The 22,500-nt window shown below is 43.3% G+C and overlaps 1 protein-coding gene across 1 annotated transcript in view; it reads right to left on the bottom strand.

Annotated features, from left to right (window-relative positions):
- LOC106566304 (laminin subunit alpha-5) overlaps window positions 1-22,500 on the bottom strand; it is a 230,278-nt gene that overhangs the window by 200,897 nt on the left and 6,881 nt on the right. The window contains exon 2 of the mRNA XM_082959682.1: window positions 20,653-20,805. Within this exon, the coding sequence (XP_082815808.1) occupies window positions 20,653-20,805 (153 nt within the window). The remainder of the gene's footprint in view (window positions 1-20,652; window positions 20,806-22,500) is intronic.

Raw genomic sequence — 22,500 nt, 5'->3', positions numbered from 1 at the left:
AGACCCAGCTCAGCCTTATTACCTAGTAGAGACCCAGCTCAGCCTTAATCCCTAGTAGAGACCCAGCTCAGCCTTATTACCTAGTAGAGACCCAGCTCAGTCTTATTACCTAGTAGAGACCCAGTTCAGCCTTATTACCTAGTAGAGACCCAGCTCAGTCTTATTACCTAGTAGAGACCCAGCTCAGCCTTATTCCCTAGTAGAGACCCAGCTCAGCCTTATTACCTAGTAGAGACCCAGCTTAGCCTTATTACCTAGTAGAGACCCAGCTCAGCCTTATTCCCTAGTAGAGACCCAGCTCAGCCATATTACGTAGTGTAGAGGGAGAGCCTGAGAAAATACCCTCCCAAAAAACCATTACAGCCACCTAGTCCCTCCTCCAGCTTCCAGCCACTACCACAGTTCATCATATAGCCTGGCTTGGCCTTGTTGTTTCTCTCTCCCCTGTTGGAGGCCCTCTCCCTCCCTCTCTCTATCCCCCCCTCTATCGCTCTCCCTCTCTCTCATTCTCTCTCAGTCCTCTCTAACTGGGGCTGTCATTCGCCTATTATGGTCAGGGCTGGTCTCTCTCTCTCTCTCCCTCTCTCTCTCTCTCTTTCTCTCTCCTCTGTCTCTCTTTCTCTCCTCTGTATCTCTTTCTCTCCTCTGTCTCTCTTTCTCTCCTCTGTCTCTCTTTCTCTCTTCTGTCTCTCTTTCTCTCTCATCTGTCTCTTTCTCTCTCATCTGTCTCTTTCTCTCTCATCTGTCTCTTTCTCTCTCATCTGTCTCTCTCTCCTGTCTCTCTTTCTCTTTCATCTGTCTCTCTCTCCTGTCTCTCTTTCTCGCTCTCCTCTGTCTCTCTTTCTCTCCTCTGTCTCTCTTTCTCTCTTCTGTCTCTCTTTCTCTCTCATCTGTCTCTTTCTCTCTCATCTGTCTCTCTCTCCTGTCTCTCTTTCTCGCTCTTCTCTGTCTCTCTTTCTCTCTCTCCTTCACTCTGTCTCTCTTTCTCTCTCTCCTCTCTCTCTCTCCTGTCTCTCTTTAGTCTGTCTCTCTTTCTCTCTCTCTCCTCTCTCTCTATCTGTCTCTCTTTCTCTGCTCTGTCTCTCTTTCTCTCTTTCCTGTCTCATCTGTCTCTTTCTCTCTCTCCTCTGTCTCTTTCTCTCTCATCTGTCTCTCTCTCCTCTGTCTCTCTTTCTCTCTCTTCTCTGTCTCTCTTTCTCTCTCTCCTTCATTCTCTCTTTCTCTCTCTCCTCTCTCTCTATCTGTCTCTCTTTCTCTGCTCTGTCTCTCTTTCTCTCTCTCCTGTCTCCTCTGTCTCTCTCTCTCCTCTGTTTCCCTCTCCCTCTCTCTGTCACATACTCCCTATTGTTGCTAAGTATTTCCCTCTCTTTCTCTCTCTCTGCCTCTCTGGCTCATTTTCCTGCTCACTAAACATAATGAAAGAGAGAGAGGAGACGTGTCTGTGTGAATATGTGTGAATGCGCGTGCTCGTGTGCGTGCGTGATAGGGAGAGAGAGTCATGTATGACAGGGTATGGGGGAGTGGACTCAGTCCAGCTTCAGTCCAAACAGAGAGACAGAAAGAGAGTGAACCTTTACACAGAGGGTCCTGTTTGAACCTTTACACAGCTTTACACAGAGGGTCCTGTTTGAACCTTTACACAGCTTTACACAGAGGGTCCTATTTGAACCTTTACACAGCTTTACACAGAGGTTCCTGTTTGAACCTTTACACAGCGGGTCCTGTTTTAACCTTTACACAGCTTTACACAGAGGGTCCTGTTTGAACCTTTACACAGCTTTACACAGAGGTTCCTGTCTGAACCTTTACACAGCTTTACACAGGGGTCCTGTTTGAACCTTTACACAGCTTTACACAGAGGGTCCTGTTTGAACCTTTACACAGAGGGTCCTGTTTGAACCTTTACACAGCTTTACACAGAGGTTCCTGTCTGAACCTTTACACAGAGGGTCCTGTTTGAACCTTTACACAGCTTTACACAGAGGTTCCTGTTTGAACCTTTACACAGAGGGTCCTGTTTGAACCTTTACACAGCTTTACACAGAGGTTCCTGTTTGAACCTTTACACAGAGGTTCCTGTTTGAACCTTTACACAGAGGGTCCTGTTTGAACCTTTACACAGAGGTTCCTGTTTGAACCTTTACACAGAGGGTCCTGTTTGAACCTTTACACAGAGGGTCCTGTTTGAACCTTCACACAGCTTTACACAGAGGGTCCTGTTTGAACCTTCACACAGCTTTACACAGAGGTTCCTGTTTGAACCTTTACACAGAGGGTCCTGTTTGAACCTTTACACAGAGGGTCCTGTTTGAACCTTTACACAGAGGGTCCTGTTTGAACCTTCACACAGCTTTACACAGAGGTTCCTGTTTGAACCTTTACACAGAGGGTCCTGTTTGAACCTTTACACAGAGGTTCCTGTTTGAACCTTTACACAGAGGGTCCTGTTTGAACCTTTACACAGCGGGTCCTGTTTGAACCTTTACACAGCTTTACACAGAGGTTCCTGTCTGAACCTTTACACAGAGGTTCCTGTTTGAACCCCAAAAGATTATTCGAGGCTCCTTTACATCTAAGAGCCATATAGGCTCTTAGTTGTGCACTAAATAGGGAATAGGGTGCCATTTGGGATACACAGTAAGAGTGAGTAGTGAGAGATATATATTTAAAAAAAAGTCCATATCAATGCCAGGAAGCAGTGTTCCAAACAGTTTTTTTTGCCCTGTTGGCGCCATGCCCTCTGCTGCACATGGCAAACAATGGCGTACTTTAGTTAACAGTGTGACAGAGATAGAGAGAGAGAGAGAGAGAGAGAGAGAGAGAGAGAGAGAGAGAGAGAGAGAGACATATAGTAGAGAGAGAGAGACATATAGTAGAGAGAGAGAGAGACATATATTAGAGAGAGAGAGAAAGAGAGAGAGAGAAAGGAAAGAGGAAGAGAAAGAGTGACAGAGAGCGAGAGAGAGCGAAAGTGACAGAGACAGAGAGAGACAGCGAGAGAGAGAGCGAAAGAGGGAGGGAGAGAGAGAGAGAAAGAAAGAGGGGAAGTGACCCACACTACAGGAGAATTAAACTAGGAAACCACAGACCATTACAAAGGGACAAGTGCCTCACTGAACTTTCCCATACGGACATAACTTCAGTCGTGGTTGGTTAGAGTCATATCACTCACAACAGAAGAGTATAAATGGTCAAAGGTCAAAGGTATCAGGCTAAAAAGAAGCACTATGCAGAAATCACTCCTCCATTTCCTGGTTGCTAAAACTCTAATACGTCGTCTAATTTCAGTTTATGTGACAAAATAAGCTAGTATAGTGTAGAGAATCATTGTACCATCTAAACTGCTGTGGAATACATTTTCCAGAACCTAAAATATAATATTTTCAGCTTTTTGAAGCTTTTTTCTGTACAAAAAAAAAAGCTAACGTAAAAGAGGCAAAAACTAAACTTAATAACGGGAAGCATAGAAATAGCGCACATAGAACAGATCTGCCACTTCTTAGACTTGCTTTCAAGTAGAATGAGTAGAATAACTCACATTTCTATGTGAATTCGGTGGGGTTGCCGTAAAAGTGACATATTGCTTTCAAGTTTGTAGTGCCTTCCAGTGAACAATGAAACAAACCCAATCCGTCAATCTGTCAGATTTGTGATCCTGGTAATTTTGGGGTGTTCTTTAGTATTCTTTAGTGTTCTCTGGTGTAATCTAGTTCTCTGGTGTTCTCTACTGTTCTCTAGCATTCTTTAGTGTTCTCTGGTGTTCTCTAGTTCTCTGGTGTTCTCTAGTTCTCTGGTGTTCTCTACTGTTCTCTAGCATTCTTTAGTGTTCTCTGGTGTTCTCTAGTTCTCTGGTGTTCTCTAGTGTTCTCTGGTGTTCTCTAGTTCTCTGGTGTTCTCTAGTTCTCTAGTGTTGTCTAGTGTTCTCTGGTGTTCTATAGTGTTGTCTAGTGTTCTCTGGTGTTCTCTGGTGTTCTTTGCTGTTCTATAGTGTTCTCTAGTATTCTCTAGTTCTCTGGTGTTCTCTAGTTCTCTGGTGTTCTCTAGTATTCTCTAGTTCTCTGGTGTTCTCTAGTTCTCTGGTGTTCTCTAGTTCTCTGGTGTTCTCTAGTTCTCTGGTGTTCTCTAGTTCTCTGGTGTTCTCTAGTGTTGTCTAGTGTTCTCTGGTGTTCTCTAGTGTTCTCTGGTGTTCTCTGGTGTTCTATAGTGTTCTCCAGTGTTCTCTTGTTCTCTAGTGTTCTCTAGTTCTCTGGTGTTCTCTGCTTCTCTTGTGTTCTCTGGTGTTCTCTAGTGTTCTCTAGCTCTCTAGTGTTCTCTAGTTCTCTAGTGTTCTCTAGTTCTCTGGTGTTATCTAGTTCTCTGGTGTTCCCTAGTGTTCTCTGGTGTTCTCTAGTTCTCTGGTGTTCTCTAGTTCTCTGGTGTTGTCTAGTGTTCTCTGGTGTTCTCTAGTGTTCTCTAGTGTTCTCTAGTGTTCTCTGGTGTTCTCTGGTGTTCTCTTGTTCTCCAGTGTTCTCTAGTTCTCTAGTGTTCTCTAGTTCTCTAGTGTTCTCTAGTTCTCTTGTGTTCTCTAGTGTTCTCTAGTTCTCTGGTGTTCTCTAGTTCTCTGGTGTTCTCTAGTGCTCTCTAGTTCTCTGGTGTTCTCTAGTTCTCTAGTATTCTCCAGTTCTCTGGTGTTCTCTAGTGTTCTCTAGTTCTCTAATGTGTTCTCTAGTGTTCTCTAGTTCTCTGGTGTTCTGTAGTGTTCTCTGGTGTTCTCTAGTGTTCTCTAGTTCTCTAATGTGTTCTCTAGTGTTCTCTAGTTCTCTGGTGTTCTGTAGTGTTCTCTGGTGTTCTCTAGTGTTCTCTAGTTCTCTAATGTGTTCTCTAGTGTTCTCTAGTTCTCTGGTGTTCTGTAGTGTTCTCTGGTGTTCTCTAGTTCTCTAGTTTTCTGGTGTTATCTAGTTCTCTAGTATTCTCTAGTTCTCTGGTGTTCTCTGGTGTTCTCTAGTTCTCTAGTTTTCTGGTGTTATCTAGTTCTCTAGTATTCTCTAGTATCTCTGGTAGTTCTCTGGTGTTCTCTAGTTCTCTAGTTTTCTGGTGTTATCTAGTTCTCTAGTATTCTCTAGTTCTCTGGTGTTCTCTGGTGTTCTCTAGTTCTCTGGTGTTCTCTAGTTCTCTAGTTTTCTGGTGTTATCTAGTTCTCTAGTATTCTCTAGTTCTCTGGTGTTCTCTGGTGTTCTCTAGTTCTCTAGTTTTCTGGTGTTATCTAGTTCTCTAGTATTCTCTAGTTCTCTGGTGTTCTCTGGTGGTCTCTAGTTCACTGGTGTTCTCTAGTTCTCTCGTGTTCTCTAGTGTTCTCTAGTTCTCTGGTGTTCTCTGGTTCTCTAGTGTTTTCTAGTTCACTGGTGTTCTGTGGTTATCTAGTGTTTTCTAGTGTTCACTAGTTCTCTAACGGCACCTTACCTTAAATGCGGAAGACACATTTCATTTGAAGGCATTTAGTTGTACAACTGACTAGGTATCCCCCTTTCTGTTGTACAACGACTAGGTATCCCCCCTTTCTGTTGTACAACTGACTAGGTATACCCCTTTCTGTTGTACAACTGACTAGGTATCCCCCTTTCTGTTGTACAACTGACTAGGTATCCCCCTTTCTGTTGTATAACTGGCTAGGTATCCCCCTTTCTGTTGTACAACTGACTAGGTATCCCCCTTTCTGTTGTACAACTGACTAGGTATCCCCCTTTCCCTTTCTGTTGTACAACTGACTAGGTATCCCCCTTTCTGTTGTACAACTGACTAGGTATCCCCCTTTCCCTTTCTGTTGTACAACTGACTAGGTATCCCCCCCTTTCTGTTGTACAACTGACTAGGTATCCCCCCTTTCTGTTGTACAACTGACTAGGTATCCCCCTTTCTGTTGTACAACTGACTAGGTATCCCCCCTTTCTGTTGTACAACTGACTAGGTATCCCCCCTTTCTGTTGTACAACTGACTAGGTATCCCCCCTTTCTGTTGTATAACTGACTAGGTATCCCCCTTTCTGTTGTACAACTGAGTAGGTATCCCCCCTTTCTGTTGTATAACTGACTAGGTATCCTCCCTTTCTGTTGTACAACTGACTAGGTATCCCCCTTTCTGTTGTACAACTGACTAGGTATCCCCCCTTTCTGTTGTATAACTGACTAGGTATCACCCCTTTCCCTTTCTGTTGTACAACTGACTAAGTATCCCCCCTTTCTGTTGCATAACTGACTAGGTATCCCCCCTTTCCCTTTCTGTTGTACAACTGACTAGGTATCCCCCCTTTCTGTTGTACAACTGACTAGGTATCCCCCCTTTCCCTTTCTGTTGTACAACTGACTAGGTATCACCCCTTTCTGTTGTATAACTGACTAGGTATCCCCCCTTTCTGTTGTATAACTGACTAGGTATCCCCCTTTCTGTTGTACAACTGACTCGGTATCCCCCCTTTCTGTTGTACAACTGACTAGGTATCCCCCCTTTCTGTTGTACAACTGACTAGGTATCCCCCTTTCTGTTGTTTAACTGACTAGGTATACCCCTTTTCTGTTGTACAACTGACTAGGGCCCCCCTTTCTGTTGTACAACTGACTAGGTATCCCCCCTTTCTGTTGTACAACTGACTAGGTATCCCCCCTTTCTGTTGTATAACTGACTGGGTAACCCCCTTTCTGTTGTACAACTGACTAGGTATCCCCCCTTTCTGTTGTATAACTGACTAGGTATCCCCCCTTTCTGTTGTACAACTGACTAGGTATCCCCCTTTCCCCTTCCTTTCCCCTAGGAAGCCCTATGGGCCCTGGTCAAAAGAAGTGCACTGAAGAGGGAATAGAGAGCCATTTGGGACGCAGCCAGAGAAATGTTTTCTTCCACTATCTCTGGTATGATTACACTTTACTGTAGTTATTACACACACACACACACACACACACACACACACACACACACACACACACACACACACACACACACACACACACACACACACACCTGATGTGGTTAAATCTATTACACAGGTCAGGAATGACACAACACAGCTGTTCAATGGAAACAAAGCCAGAACAATACCAGAGTATTGTATAAGAATCCCCATTATCTCCCGCTGAATCAGCAGCTACTCTTCCTGGGGTCTTTTAAGGATCTCCATTATCTCCTGCTGAAGCAGCAGCTACTCTTCCTGGGGTTTATTAAGGATCTCCATTATCTCCCGCTGAAGCAGCAGCTACTCTTCCTGGGGTCTATTAAGGATCTCCATTATCTCCCGCTGAAGCAGCAGCTACTCTTCCTGGGGTTTATTAAGGATCTCCATTATCTCCCGCTGAATCAGCAGCTACTCTTCCTGGGGTCTTTTAAGGATCTCCATTATCTCCTGCTGAAGCAGCAGCTACTCTTCCTGGGGTTTATTAAGGATCTCCATTATCTCCCGCTGAAGTAGCAGCTACTCTTCCTGGGGTTTATTAAGGATCTCCATTATCTCCCGCTGAAGCAGCAGCTACTCTTCCTGGGGTTTATTAAGGATCTCCATTATCTCCCGCTGAAGCAGCAGATACTCTTCCTGGGGTTTATTAAGGATCCCCATTATCTCCCGCTGAAGCAGCAGCTACTCTTCCTGGGGTTTATTAAGGATCTCCATTATCTCCCGCTGAATCAGCAGCTACTCTTCCTGGGGTTTATTAAGGATCTCCATGATCTCCCGCTGAAGCAGCAGCTACTTTTCCTGGGGTTTATTAAGGATCTCCATTATCTCCCGCTGAAGCAGCAGCTACTCTTCCTGGGGTTTATTAAGGATCTCCATTATCTCCCGCTGAAGCAGCAGCTACTCTTCCTGGGGTTTATTAAGGATCTCCATTATCTCCCGCTGAATCAGCAGCTACTCTTCCTGGGGTTTATTAAGGATCTCCATGATCTCCCGCTGAATCAGCAGCTGCTCTTCCTGGGGTTTATTAAGGATCTCCATTATCTCCCGCTGAAGCAGCAGCTCCTCTTCCTGGGGTTTATTAAGGATCTCCATTATCTCCTGCTGAAGCAGCAGCTACTCTTCCTGGGGTTTATTAAGGATCTCCATTATCTCCCGCTGAATCAGCAGATACTCTTCCTGGGGTTTATTAAGGATCCCCATTATCTCCCGCTGAAGCAGCAGCTACTCTTCCTGGGGTTTATTAAGGATCTCCATTATCTCCCGCTGAATCAGCAGCTACTCTTCCTGGGGTTTATTAAGGATCTCCATGATCTCCCGCTGAATCAGCAGCTGCTCTTCCTGGGGTTTATTAAGGATCTCCATTATCTCCCGCTGAAGCAGCAGCTACTCTTCCTGGGGTTTGTTAAGGATCTCCATTATCTCCTGCTGAAGCAGCAGCTACTCTTCCTGGGGTTTATTAAGGATCTCCATTATCTACTGCTGAAGCAGCAGCTGCTCTTCCTGGGGTTTATTAAGGATCTCCATTATCTCCTGCTGAATCAGCAGCTACTCTTCCTGGGGTTTATTAAGGATCCCCATGATCTCCTGCTGAAGCAGCAGCTACTCTTCCTGGGGTTTATTATGGATACCATTATCTAAATGCTGAATCAGCAGCTACTCTTCCTGGGATCCACAGAAAACTTAAAACATGCCATAATACAGGACATTAATCAACCATAACAATTCAAGGACAGAACTACATAGATCTTAAATAAAAATACAAAGGGGGTTTAACTGTCATTCACAGAGAGATTCCACTGCAATAGATTCAACAGAGAGTTCCACTGCAATTGATTCCACAGAGATATTATACTGCAATAGATTCCACAGAGAGATTCCACTGCAATATAATCCACAGAGAGATAACACTGCAATAGATTCCACAGAGAGATTCCACTGCAATTGATTCCACAGAGATTCCACTGTAATAGAGTCCACAGAGAGATTATACTGCAATAGATTCCACAGAGAGATTCCACTGCAATAGAATCCACAGAGAGATAACACTGCAATAGATTCCACAGAGAGATTCCACTGCAATAGATTCCACAGAGAGATTCCACTGCAATAGATTCCACAGAGAGATTCCACTGCAATAGATTCCACAGAGAGATTCCACTGCAATAGAATCCACAGAGAGATTCCACTGCAATAGAATCCACAGAGAGATAACACTGCAATAGATTCCACAGAAAGATAACACTGCAATAGATTCCACAGAGAGATTCCACTGCAATAGATTCCACAGAGAGATTCCACTGCAATAGATTCCACAGAGAGATTCCACTGCAATAGAGTCCACAGAGAGATTGTACTGCAGTAGATTCCACAGGTTAATCCTGTGAGATAACAGAGAGTGTCCAGACCTGTGTGCAGAATGTTTCTAGGTTAATCCTGTGAGATAGCAGAGAGTGTCCAGACCTGTGTGTATATAGTGCTATTTCTATAGTTTTATAACCGTTGTCATTATTTTATTTCACTAGCCCTGAATGTTGGAGCTCGAAGCCTAAGATATTCACTGTATCCTGCAATCATACCTGCACCCCTGTTCTGTACATTTGAATCTGAAAGAGACTCCCGCTGCATAAATACTGGCATATCTACTTATACTGTATATGTACTGTATTTCCCACTGTGTATATCTCAGTGATGTTTTGTCCTGTATATTCCAGTGTGTATATCTCAGTGATGTTTTGTCCTGTATATTCCAGTGTGTATATCTCAGTGATGTTTTGTCCTGTATATTCCAGTGTGTATATCTCAGTGATGTTTTGTCCTGTATATTCCAGTGTGTATATCTCAGTGATGTTTTGTCCTGTATATTCCAGTGTGTATATCTCAGTGATGTTTTGTCCTGTATATTCTAGTGTGTATATCTCAGTGATGTTTTGTCCTGTATATTCCAGTGTGTATATCTCAGTGATGTTTTGTCCTGTATATTCTAGTGTGTATATCTCAGTGATGTTTTGTCCTGTATTTCCCAGTGTGTATATCTCAGTGATGTTTTGTCCTGTATATTCCAGTGTGTATATCTCAGTGATGTTTTGTCCTGTATATTCCAGTGTGTATATCTCAGTGATGTTTTGTCCTGTATATTCCAGTGTGTATATCTCAGTGATGTTTTGTCCTGTATATTCCAGTGTGTATATCTCAGTGATGTTTTGTCCTGTATATTCCAGTGTGTATATCTCAGTGATGTTTTGTCCTGTATATTCCAGTGTGTATATCTCAGTGATGTTTTGTCCTGTATATTCCAGTGTGTATATCTCAGTGATGTTTTGTCCTGTATATTCCAGTGTGTATATCTCAGTGATGTTTTGTCCTGTATATTCCAGTGTGTATATCTAAGTGATGTTTTGTACTGTATTTCCCAGTGTGTATATCTCAGTGATGTTTTGTCCTGTATATTCCAGTGTGTATATCTCAGTGATGTTTTGTCCTGTATGCTGACGGGCCCTTCCCAACAATTTAGAGAGAAACAACAGGTGTAGACTAACAGTGAAATGCTTTCTGACGGGCCCTTCCCAACAATGTAGAGAGAAACAACAGGTGTAGACTAACAGTGAAATGCTGACGGGCCCTTCCCAACAATGTAGAGAGAAACAACAGGTGTAGACTAACAGTGAAATGCTGACGGGCCCTTCCCAACAATGTAGAGAGAAACAACAGGTCTAGACTAACAGTGAAATGCTGACGGGCCCTTCCCAACAATGTAGAGAGAAACAACAGGTGTAGACTAACAGTGAAATGCTGACGGGCCCTTCCCAACAATGTAGAGAGAAACAACAGGTGTAGACTAACAGTGAAATGCTGACGGGCCCTTCCCAACAATGTAGAGAGAAACAACAGGTGTAGACTAACAGTGAAATGCTGACGGGCCCTTCCCAACAATGTAGAGAGAAACAACAGGTGTAGACTAACAGTGAAATGCTGACGGGCCCTTCCCAACAATGTAGAGAGAAACAACAGGTGTAGACTAACAGTGAAATGCTGACGGGCCCTTCCCAACAATGTAGAGAGAAACAACAGGTGTAGACTAACAGTGAAATGCTGACGGGCCCTTCCCAACAATGTAGAGAGAAGCAACCAGTACTGAGTCCATGTGCAGGGGTACGAGGTAATAACATGGCTTTATACACTGGGTACCAGTACTGAGTCCAAGTGCAGGGGTCCAAGGTAATTGAGGTAGATATGCACATTTAACTAGGAGTAAGGTAACTCGGCAACAGCATAGATAATAACAGTAAAAGCAGATGATGTGTCCAAAAAAGTTAGTGCAAAAAGGGTCAATGCAGATAGTCCGGTTAGGTATTTGGCTAACTATTTAACTAAGTATTTATCAGTCTTATGGTTTGGGGGTAGAAGCTGTTCAGGGTCCTGTTGGTTCCAGACTTGGTGCATCGGTACTACTTGCCATGTGGTAGTAGAGAGAACAGTCTATGAATTATATGGCTGGAGTTTTTAGGGCCGTCCTCTGACACCGCCTGGTATAGAGGTCCTGGATGGCACGGAGTTCAGCCACAGTGATGTACTGGACCGTACGCACTACCTTCTGTTGCGACTTGCGGTCTGCCAAGCAGTTGCCATACCAAGCGGTGATGCAGCCAGTCAAGAAGCTCTCAATGGTGCAGCTATAGATCTTTTTGAGGGACTGAGGGCCCATGCCAAATCTTTTCAGCCTCTTGAAGGGGAAGAGGCGTTGTTGTGCCCTCTTCACGACTGTGTTGGTGTTTTTGGACCATGCTAGATCCTTAGTGATGTGGACACGGAGGAACTTGAAACTCTCGACCCGCTCCACCACAGCCCTGTCAACGTGAATGGGGGTGTGATCGGTCCTCCGTTTCCTGTAGTTCACGATCAAGTCCTTTGTCTTGCTGACGTTGAGGAAGATGTTGTTGTCCTGGCACAACACTGCCAGGTCTCTGACCTCCTCCCTATAGGCTGTCTAAGCGTTGTCTGTGATCAGGCCTACCACCGTTGTGTCGTTGGCAATCTTAATGATGGTGTTGGAGTCGTGCGTGGCCATGCAGTCATGGCTGAACAGGGAGTGCAGGAGGGGACTAAGCCCGCATCCCTAAGGGGCCCCTGATTTGAGGGTCAGTATGTGTATGTGTTGTTGCAGTCCGTCAGGAAGTCCAGGATCCAGTTGCAGAGGGAGGTGTTCAGTCCCAGGGTCCTTAACTTAGTGATGAGCATAGAGGGCACTATAGTGTTGAACGCTGAGCTGTAGTCAATGAACAGCATTCTCACATAGGTGTTCCTCTTGTCCAGGTGGGAGAGGGCAGTGTAGGTATTTCAGACTGGGTCGGGGAGAGGTTGAAAATGTCATTGAAGACACTTTCCAGTTGGTCAGTGCATGCTCTGAGTATGTATCCTAGTAATCTGTCTGGCCCTGTGGCCTTGTGAATGTTAACCTGCTTAAAGGTCTTACTCACAGCTATGGAGAGCAAGATCACAAAGTTATCTGGAACAGCTGGTATTTTCATGCATGGTTCAGTGTTGTTTGCCTTGAAGCGTCCATAGAAGGCATTTAGCTCTTCTGGTAGGCTTGCGTCACTGGGCAGCTCGTGGTTGGGTTTTCTTTCATCATTTGTGATAGTTTGCAAAACCTACCACATCCGACGAGCTTCAGAACCGGTGTAGTAGGATTCGATCTTAGTCCTTTATTGATGCTTTGCCTGTTTGATGGTTCATCTGAGGGCATAGTGGGATTTCTTATAAGCTTCCGGGTTAGAGCCCCGCTCCTGGAAAGTGGCAGATCTAGCCTTTAGCTCAGTGCGGATGCTGCCTGTAATCCATGGCTTCTGGTTGGGATATGTACGTACGCTCACTGTAGGGATCACATCGTCGATGCACTTATTAATGAAGCCGATGACAGATGTGATGTACTCCTCAAAGCCATCAGATGAATCCCGGAACATATTCCAGTCTGTGCTAGGAAAACAGTCCTGTAGGTTAGCATCCGCTTAATCAGACCACTTCTGTATTTGGTGTGTCACTGGTACTTCATGTTTGAGTTTTTGCTTGTTAGCAGGAATCAGGAGGATAGAGTTATGGTCATATTTGCCAAATGGTGGGTGAGGGATACATTGTTACATTGAGATGCTTGGAATGCATTTCTTTGTGTGGAGTAAAGGTGATCTAGAGTTTTGTCACCTTTAGTTGCCCAGGTGACACGCTGGTAGAAAATAGGTCAAACTGAAATCACTGGCCACCAGGAGAGCCGCCTCTGGATGAGCATTTTCTTATTTGCTTTATATATATATATATATATATATATATATATATATATATGAACAATTGTCTTCCCTGTGGCTGTTGGTAGAGCATGGTGTTTGCAATGCCAGGGTTGTGGGTTCAATTCCCACGGGGGGCCATTATGAAAATAGAAGAAAAAAAGAAAATGCATGAGTTAGAATACCTCATGATAAGCTGTAGACCATACTATTTACCAAGAGATTTTTACATTACAGTCATTTAGCAGACGCTCTTATCCAGAGCGACTTACAGTATGCATTCACTACTGTAAGTCGCTCTGGATAAGAGCGTCTGCTAAATGACTGTAATGTAAATGTAAAAATCTCTTGGTAAATAGTATGGTCTACAGCTTATCATGAGGTATTCTATCTCAGGAGAGCAGAAGCTCCAGACTTCCTGTCGGCTCTTAACAAAGAGACAGAGACCTCCCCCTTGAGCTTCCCCCGTTGCTGCCGTTCTGCCGATGCAGAAGAAAAAACTGCTAGATGGACTGTATATTATCCATGTCCTTGTTCAGCAACGACTCCGAGAAACATCGGATATTACAGTACTGATAGGATAGTCTCAAGCGGAGCTCATCCAGTTTGTTCTCCAGTGATTGTACGCTCGCCAATAGAATGGAAGGTAGAGGTGGTTTATCTATTCGCCGACATAGTTTTGTCTGGGTGATGCGCGTCTCTTTCTCTTCCCGAGTCTCGGGGATTAGGGCCTAGTGATCAGTATGTTCTGCACCGCCGACTCGTTGAAGTAGAAATCTTCATCCAAATTGAGGTTAGTGATCGCTGCTCTGATGTCTAGAAGCTCTTTTCGGTCACAGGAAACGATGGCGGAAACATTATGTACGAAAAAAGTTACGATCAGTGCAATTATTTTACATTTACAATTTTAAATGTGTCTGTGGTTCCTGGGCAGTTAGAGTTAGGTAAGGGAGAGAGGTAATTTAGCTGTGGTCCCTGGGCAGTTAGAGTTAGGTAAGGGAGAGAGAGGTAATTTAGCTGTGGTCCCTGGGCAGTTAGAGTTAGGTAAGGGAGAGAGAGGTAATTTAGCTGTGGTCCCTAGGCAGTTAGAGTTAGGTAAGGGAGAGAGAGGTAATTTAGCTGTGGTCCCTGGGCAGTTAGAGTTAGGTAAGGGAGAGAGAGGTAATTTAGCTGTGGTCCCTGGGCAGTTAGAGTTAGGTAAGGGAGAGAGAGGTAATTTAGCTGTGGTCCCTGGGCAGTTAGAGTTAGGTAAGGGAGAGAGAGCTAATTTAGCTGTGGTCCCTGGGCAGTTAGAGTTAGGTAAGGGAGAGAGAGGTAATTTAGCTGTGGTCCCTTCACAGGTTGGGACACATATCAGGTTGATTAACATTCCAATGTCTTTCTTATCCTCTGGGGGGGGTCAAAAGACCCCACTGCCTGTCTGCCTCTCTCTCTCCCTCCCTCTCTCTCTCTCTCTCTCTCTCTCTCTCTCTCTCTCTTTTCTCTCTCTCTCTCCCTGTCTCTCTCTCTCTCTCTCTCCCCCTGTCTCTCTCTCTCTATCTCTCTCTCTCTCTCTCTCTCGTCTCTCTCTCTCTCTCTCTCTCCCTCCCTGTCTCTCTCTCTCTCTCCCTGTCGCTCTCTCTCCCTGTCTCTCTCTCCCTGTCTCTCTCTCTCTCTCCCTGTCTCTCTCTCTCTCTCTCCCTGTCTCTCTCTCTCTCTCTCTCCCTGTCTCTCTCTCTCTCTCTCTCTCTCTCTCTCTGTCTGTCTCTATCGCCCTGTCTCTCTCTCTCGCCCTGTCTCTCTCTCTCTCAATTCAATTCAAGGGCTTTATTGGCATGGGAAACATATGTTTACATTGCCAAAGCAAGTGAAGTAGAAAATAAACAAAAGTGAAATAAACAACGTTACATTCACCGAAGTTCCAAAAGAATAAAAACATTTCAAATGTCATATTATGTATATTTATAGTGTTGTAACGATGTGCAAATAGTTAAAGTACAAAAGGGAAAATAAATAAACATAAATATAGGTTGGTGTTTGTTCTTCACAGGTCACAAATCTTGCTGCTGTGATGGCACACTGTAGTATTTCACCCAATAGATATGGGAGTTTATCAAAATTAGATTTTTTTTCTAATTCTTTGTGGATCTGTGTAATCTGAGGGAAATATGTTTCTCTAATGTGGTCATACATTTGGCAGGAGGTTAGGAAGTGCAGCTCAGTTTCCACCTCATTTTGTGGGTAGTGTTGCACATAGCCTGTCTTCTCTTGAGAGCCATGTCTGCCTACAGAGGCCTCTCTCAATAGCAAGGCTATGCTCACTGAGTCTGTACATAGTCAAAGCTTTCCTTAAGTTTGGGTCAGTCACAGTGGTCAGGTATTTTGCCACTGTGTACTCTCTGTTTAGGGCCAAATAGCATTGTAGTTTGCTCAGTTTTTTTGTTAATTCTTTCCAATGTGTCAAGTAATTATCTTTTTGTTTTCTCTCTCCTTTTCTCTCTCCCTGTCTCTCTCGCTGTCTCTCTCTTGCCCTGTCTCGCTTGACCTATCTCTCTCTCTCCCTGTCTCGCTTGACCTGTCTCTCTCTCCCTGTCTCTCTCTTGCCCTGTCTCGCTTGACCTGTCTCTCTCTCTCTTGCCCTGTCTCGCTTGACCTGTCTCTCTCTCTCTTGCCCTGTCTCGCTTGACCTGTCTCTCACGTGGGTGCTTCTAACTCAACACATAATCGCTGACAAACTCAACCGCACACACCCCCCGCCCGCACTCGACACGCACAAAGCCCCTTCCTCCTAGCCCACCTACATTCCTGCATTTGAGGGAAGGGAGAGAGACAGCCTAGAGAGGGACACCGTCCGTCTCAGCAGAATACAATGCTCTGAGAGGGACACCGTCCGTCTCAGCAGAATACAATGCTCTGAGAGGGACACCGTCCGTCTCAGCAGAACACAATGCTCTGAGAGGGACACCGTCCGTCTCAGCAGAACACAATGCTCTGAGAGGGACACCGTCCGTCTCAGCAGAACACAATGCTCTGAGAGGGACACCGTCCGTCTCAGCAGAACACAATGCTCTGAGAGGGACACCGTCCATCTCAGCAGAACACAATGCTCTGAGAGGGACACCGTCCGTCTCAGCAGAACACAATGCTCTGAGAGGGACACCGTCCATCTCAGCAGAACACAATGCTCTGAGAGGGACACCGTCCGTCTCAGCAGAACACAATGCTCTGAGAGGGACACCGTCCATCTCAGCAGAACACAATGCTCTGAGAGGGACACCGCGGCGACCATTGAAAGAACTGTTAAACTATTAGAGATGGTTCCAGGAGACAAAGTGGAGACCTTCAGACGTTGTCAATGTGCAGCTGTAAAAAAAAAAATATACGATTTAATGAATCCCGTTGTTTTCTGTTTCCACACTTCATTCGAGTTGTGATCAATTTTAGCGTTAATCTGTAATCAGAGAGAAACGGCCTATTAATTACAGTGACGTAATGAGTCAACGTGGATGCAGAGCGTAGCCTACGAGACCCTGTCTTTACTCTACGACACCAGCTAACAGAAACAGCCGCCGGGTACGTCACATTAACGTCGGAACAGAACGGTGAAATGGTGAAGGACACCTAGACTCAACAAAGCTGGTTTTATCACTGCAGCCCGAGAGTTATTAGAGTCCCATGGTTGAGGTGCTGTGTGTGTGTGTGTGTGTGTGTGTGTGTGTGTGTGTGTGTGTGTGTGTGTGTGTGTGTGTGTGTGTGTGTGTGTGTGTGTGTGTGTGTGTGTGTGTGTGTGTGTGTGTGTGTGTGTGTGTGTGTGGACTTATTAGGGTACCATCAAGAGGTTCTCAGACAGAGCTCTAACTGTCTCTGTTTTTACTCCTCTCTCTCTCTCCTGTCCTCTCTCTCTCCTGTCCTCTCTCTCCTCTCTCTCTCCTGTCCTCTCTCTCCTCTCTCTCTCCTGTCCTTTCTCTCCCTGTCTCCTCCTGTCCTCTCCCTCTCTGCTCCTCTTCCTCTCCCTCTCTGCTCCTCTTCCTCTCCCTCTCTGCTCCTCTCCCTCTCTCTCTGCTGCTCTTTCTCTCTGTTGCTCTCTCTTTAATTAACAGCATTTTACATCTTATGCCCCACTACAAGGTAATATAAACACACAGCATTTTCAATTATAGGACATTCATACAGACACAAGCATATTTTTTTTTAGACTGTATATGTTGACAATGTAGAGTTTGAGCCTGCAAAGTTCAGTTCACAAGCCAGGTATTTTATCCCCTGTGTCACCAGGGACGTTCTCTTCTATCTGAAACACTGACAGGACTCTACACACTGACAGGACTCTACACACTGACAGGACTCTACACACTCTGACAGGACTCTACACACTGACAGGACTCTACACACTAACAGGACTCTACACACTGACAGGACTCTACACACACTGACAGGACTCTACACACTGACAGGACTCTACACACTGACAGGAATCTACACACTGACAGGACTCTACACACCGACAGGACTCTACACACTCTGACAGGACTCTACACACTCTGACAGGACTCTACACACTCTGACAGGACTCTACACACTGACAGGACTCTACACACCGACAGGACTCTACACACTCTACACACTGACAGGACTCTACACACTGACAGGACTCTACACACTGACAAGGCCCTAACACAGACAGGACTCTACACACCGACAGGACTCTACACACTCTGACAGGACTCTACACACTCTGACAGGACTCTACACACTGACAGGACTCTACACACCGACAGGGCCCTACACACTCTGACAGGACTCTACACACTCTGACAGGACTCTACACACTCTGACAGGACTCTACACACTCTGACAGGACTCTACACACTGACAGGACTCTACACACCGACAGGACTCTACACACTCTACACACTGACAGGACTCTACACACCGACAGGACTCTACACACTGACAGGACTCTACACACTGACAGGACTCTACACACTGACAGGACTCTACACTCTGACAGGACTCTACACACTGACAGGACTCTACACACTGACAGGACTCTGACAGGACGCGACACTCTGACAGGACTCTACACACTGACAGGACTCTACACACTGACAGGACTCTACACACTGACAGGACTCTACACACTGTGACAGGACTCGACACACTGACAGGACTCTACACTCTGATAGGACTCTACACACTGACAGGACTCTACACACGGACAGGACTCTGACAGGACTCTACACACTGACAGGACTCTACACACTGACAGGACTCTACACACTGACAGGACTCTGACAGGACTCGACACTCTGACAGGACACTACACTCTGACAGGACTCTACACACTGACAGGACTCTACACACTGACAGGACTCTACACACTGACAGGACTCTACACTCTGATAGGACTCTACACACTGACAGGACTCTACCGACAGGACTCTACACACTCTACACACTGACAGGACTCTGACAGGACTCTATACACTGACAGGACTCTACACACTGACAGGACTCTACACACTGACAGGACTCTACACATTGACAGGACTCTACACACTGACAGGACTCTACACACTGACAGGACTCTACACTCTGACAGGACTCTACACACTGACAGGACTCTACACAGGACTCTACACACTGACAGGACTCTACAGGACTCTACACACCTCAACAATAAATACTAAATAACACAACCTTGGACACAGATGTCATTTCAACACCTAGTTGGTTGAGTTGTCAACTAACGTGAATTCAACGTGAAATCACCATGTCATTGGATTTAGGTTAAAAGTGATGGGATTTAAAGTTTAAAAAAATAGACGAAATTACATTAAGTTAACGACTTTGCAAATCCAATCAGTTTTCCACGTTGATTGGTGGAAACAACGGTGATTCAACCAGTTTTAGCCCAATGGGAACCTTGTCTGCTGTATCAGATGACAGGTGGTACAGTCCAACCAAACCTTACAGTGAAAACACAACACAGAGACATGAGACATGAGAGAGACAGGACAGATGTGGAGCCAGGGGGATGGGAGAAGAGAGAGAGTGTGTGTGTGTGTGTGTGTGTGTGTGTGTGTGTGTGTGTGTGTGTGTGTGTGTGTGTGTGTGTGTGTGTGTGTGTGTGTGTGTGTGTGTGTGTGTGTGTGTGTGTGTGTGTGTGTGTGTGTCTAAGAGGAGAGACAGAGACATAAATAGACTGAGTGAATCAACATCAGGGCCGCTTGCACCAGTGAGTCGCAACTCTACATCCAACCTAGAAATGATACCTGGGAGTAAGCCCTTCCTGCTATGAGCTACGCCTGGACCTATATACTAGAAGGGAGCGGGCGTAGGGTGTTCAATTGGGACTAGCATCCATCCTGATACGCACAGAAAATATGAACAATTTATATTTTTCAAAAACGATGGGAGTTTCGTGTTCATATTTCACAACATCCGTGGCCTTTCTGGAGTTGCCTTGACGCTCGAATCAACAGCAAAAAATGATAGGATTTTCACTTTTCAGTGAAAACGTAATCTCATTGATTGATTATCAGACACGGCACTGGCTTTTTGGAGTAGCTACAGGCAAAATAATCCACTAAACTACACAACATGCTAGCAAAATGTGATTAGTCTTGCTAATAGACGAACCAACCAGACTAACGATGGTGAACATTCACCTGCTAATAGACGAACTAACCAGACTAACGATGGTGAACACTCACCTGCTAATAGACGAACCAACCAGACTAACGATTGTGAACACTCACCTGCTAATAGACGAACCAACCAGACTAACGATGGTGAACATTCACCTGCTAATAGACGAACTAACCAGACTAACAATGGTGAACACTCACCTGCTAATAGACGAACTAACCAGACTAACGATGGTGAACATTCACCTCAACATTCACCCCCCACCCCCCCACCCCCACCACAAAAAAAAATCTGTACATTGATTTATCAAAACAAGTCCCAATGCTTGTCTCAAAGCAGCGCGATGGTGGCTGTCCCAATCAAAACTGCGATAATTAGCCACACAAGGCTAATAATACTTGACATCTGTTAACGGTTGGATACCTTCACAGGCAGTTTCAGTAAGCAACAATATGCCAGGAGGACGGTAACCCGGGGCGCTGCCAAGCAACAGCTTAGTGACGGGCGCTGCCTAGCAACCATCGTTATGAAGAGCATTGTTTACGCTGGATTTAGCCACGACCAGTCTTGTTTTTGGTTGGTGCAACAGGTGTAAACTCTCATCACAAAGTCAGATCAACTGTAGCTACGACCGACTTAGTGTTGAGCTGCAGAGAGTCCTACCTGTCACAGGTCCAGGGTGTGTGTGTGTGTGTGTGTGTGTGTGTGTGGTGTGTGTGTGTGTGTGTGTGTGTGTGTGTGTGTGTGTGTGTGTGTGTGTGTGTGTGTGTGTGTGTGTGTGGGGGGGGGGGGGGGGGGGGGGGATAATGTAAAGTATAAAGTCCTACCTGTCCCAGGTCCAAGGTGACGTTGACCTCGTTGAACTCTGTGCTGCGGGAGAGAGGAGGGCTCTGCCACCACCGCTCTGTCCCGTCGATGGCATTGGTGATGGGGTGTGCTCTGTCACTGTCCCCCATGGCGCACGTATCACAGTACTGGCCCTGAAGAACACAACAAATAGTATGTTATAGATAGTATAGTACCATATAATATAGTATAGCACCATACAATATAGTATAGTATAATATATTGTAGTTTAGTGTAGTATAGTATAGTATCATATAATATAGTATAGCACTATATAATATAGTATAGTATAATATATTGTAGTTTAGTGTAGTATAGTATCATATAATATAGTATAGTGCCATATAATATAGTATAATATAGTACAGTATCATATAATATAGTATAGTATCATATAATATAGTATAGTACCATATAATATAGTATAGTATCATATAATATAGTATAGTACCCTATAATACAGTATAGTACCATATAATATAGTATAGTACCATATAATATAGTATCATATAATATAGTATAGTATCATATAATATAGTATAGTACCATATAATATAGTATAGCACCATATAATATAGTATAGTATAATATATTGTAGTTTAGTGTAGTATAGTATCATATAATATAGTATAGTGCCATATAATATAGTATAATATAGTACAGTATCATATAATATAGTATAGTATCATATAATATAGTATAGTACCATATAATAAAGTATAGTACCATATAATATAGTATAGTATAATATATTGTAGTTTAGAATAGTATAGTATAATATAGTATAGTATAATACATTGTAGTATAGTATAATATATTATAGTATAGTATAATATAGTATAGTACCATATAATATAGTATAATATATTGAAGTTTAGAATAGTATAGTACAGTATCATATAATATAGTATAATACCATATAATATAGTATAGTATCATATAATATAGTATAGTACCATATAATATAGTATAGTATAATATAGCGTAGTTTAGACTAGTATAGTATATTATAGTATAGTATAATACATTGTAGTATAGTATAATACAGTATAGTACCATATAATATAGTATAATATATTGTAGTTTAGAATAGCATAGTATAGTATCATATAATATAGTATAGTACCATATAATATAGTATAGTATCATATAATATAGTATAGTACCATATAATATAGTATAGTATCATATAATATAGTATAGTATCATATAATATAGTATAGTATCATATAATATAGTATAGTACCATATAATATAGTATAGTATCATATAATATAGTATAGTATCATATAATATAGTACCATATAATATAGTATAGTACCATATACTATAGTATAGTACCATATAATATAGTATAGTATAATATATTGTAGTTTAGTGTAGTATAGTACAATATAGTATAGTATAATACATTGTAGTATAGTATAATATATTATAGCATAGTATAATATAGTATAATATAGTATAGTAACATATAATATGGTATAGTATCATATAATATAGTATAGTATAATATATTGTAGTTTAGTATAGTATAATATAGTATAATATCTTGTAGTTTAGTATAGTATAGTCAAATATAGTATAGTATCATATAATATAGTGTAGTATAACATATTGTAGTATAGTATAAAATAGCATAGTACCATATAATATAGCATAGTATAATATATTGTAGTTTAGAATAGTATAGTATAATATAGTATAATACTATATAATATAGTATAGTATCATATACTGTAGTTTAGTATAGTATAATATAGTATAGTACAATATAATATGGTATAGTATCATATAATATAGTATAGTATAATATACTGTAGTTTAGT

This window comes from Salmo salar, chromosome 13 (assembly GCF_965601325.2).
Source record: "Salmo salar chromosome 13, fSalSal1, whole genome shotgun sequence".
Classification (NCBI taxonomy): domain Eukaryota; kingdom Metazoa; phylum Chordata; class Actinopteri; order Salmoniformes; family Salmonidae; genus Salmo; species Salmo salar.
Note: the sequence above shows the minus strand (reverse complement) of the source record. Positions and strands in the feature narration are given on the sequence as shown.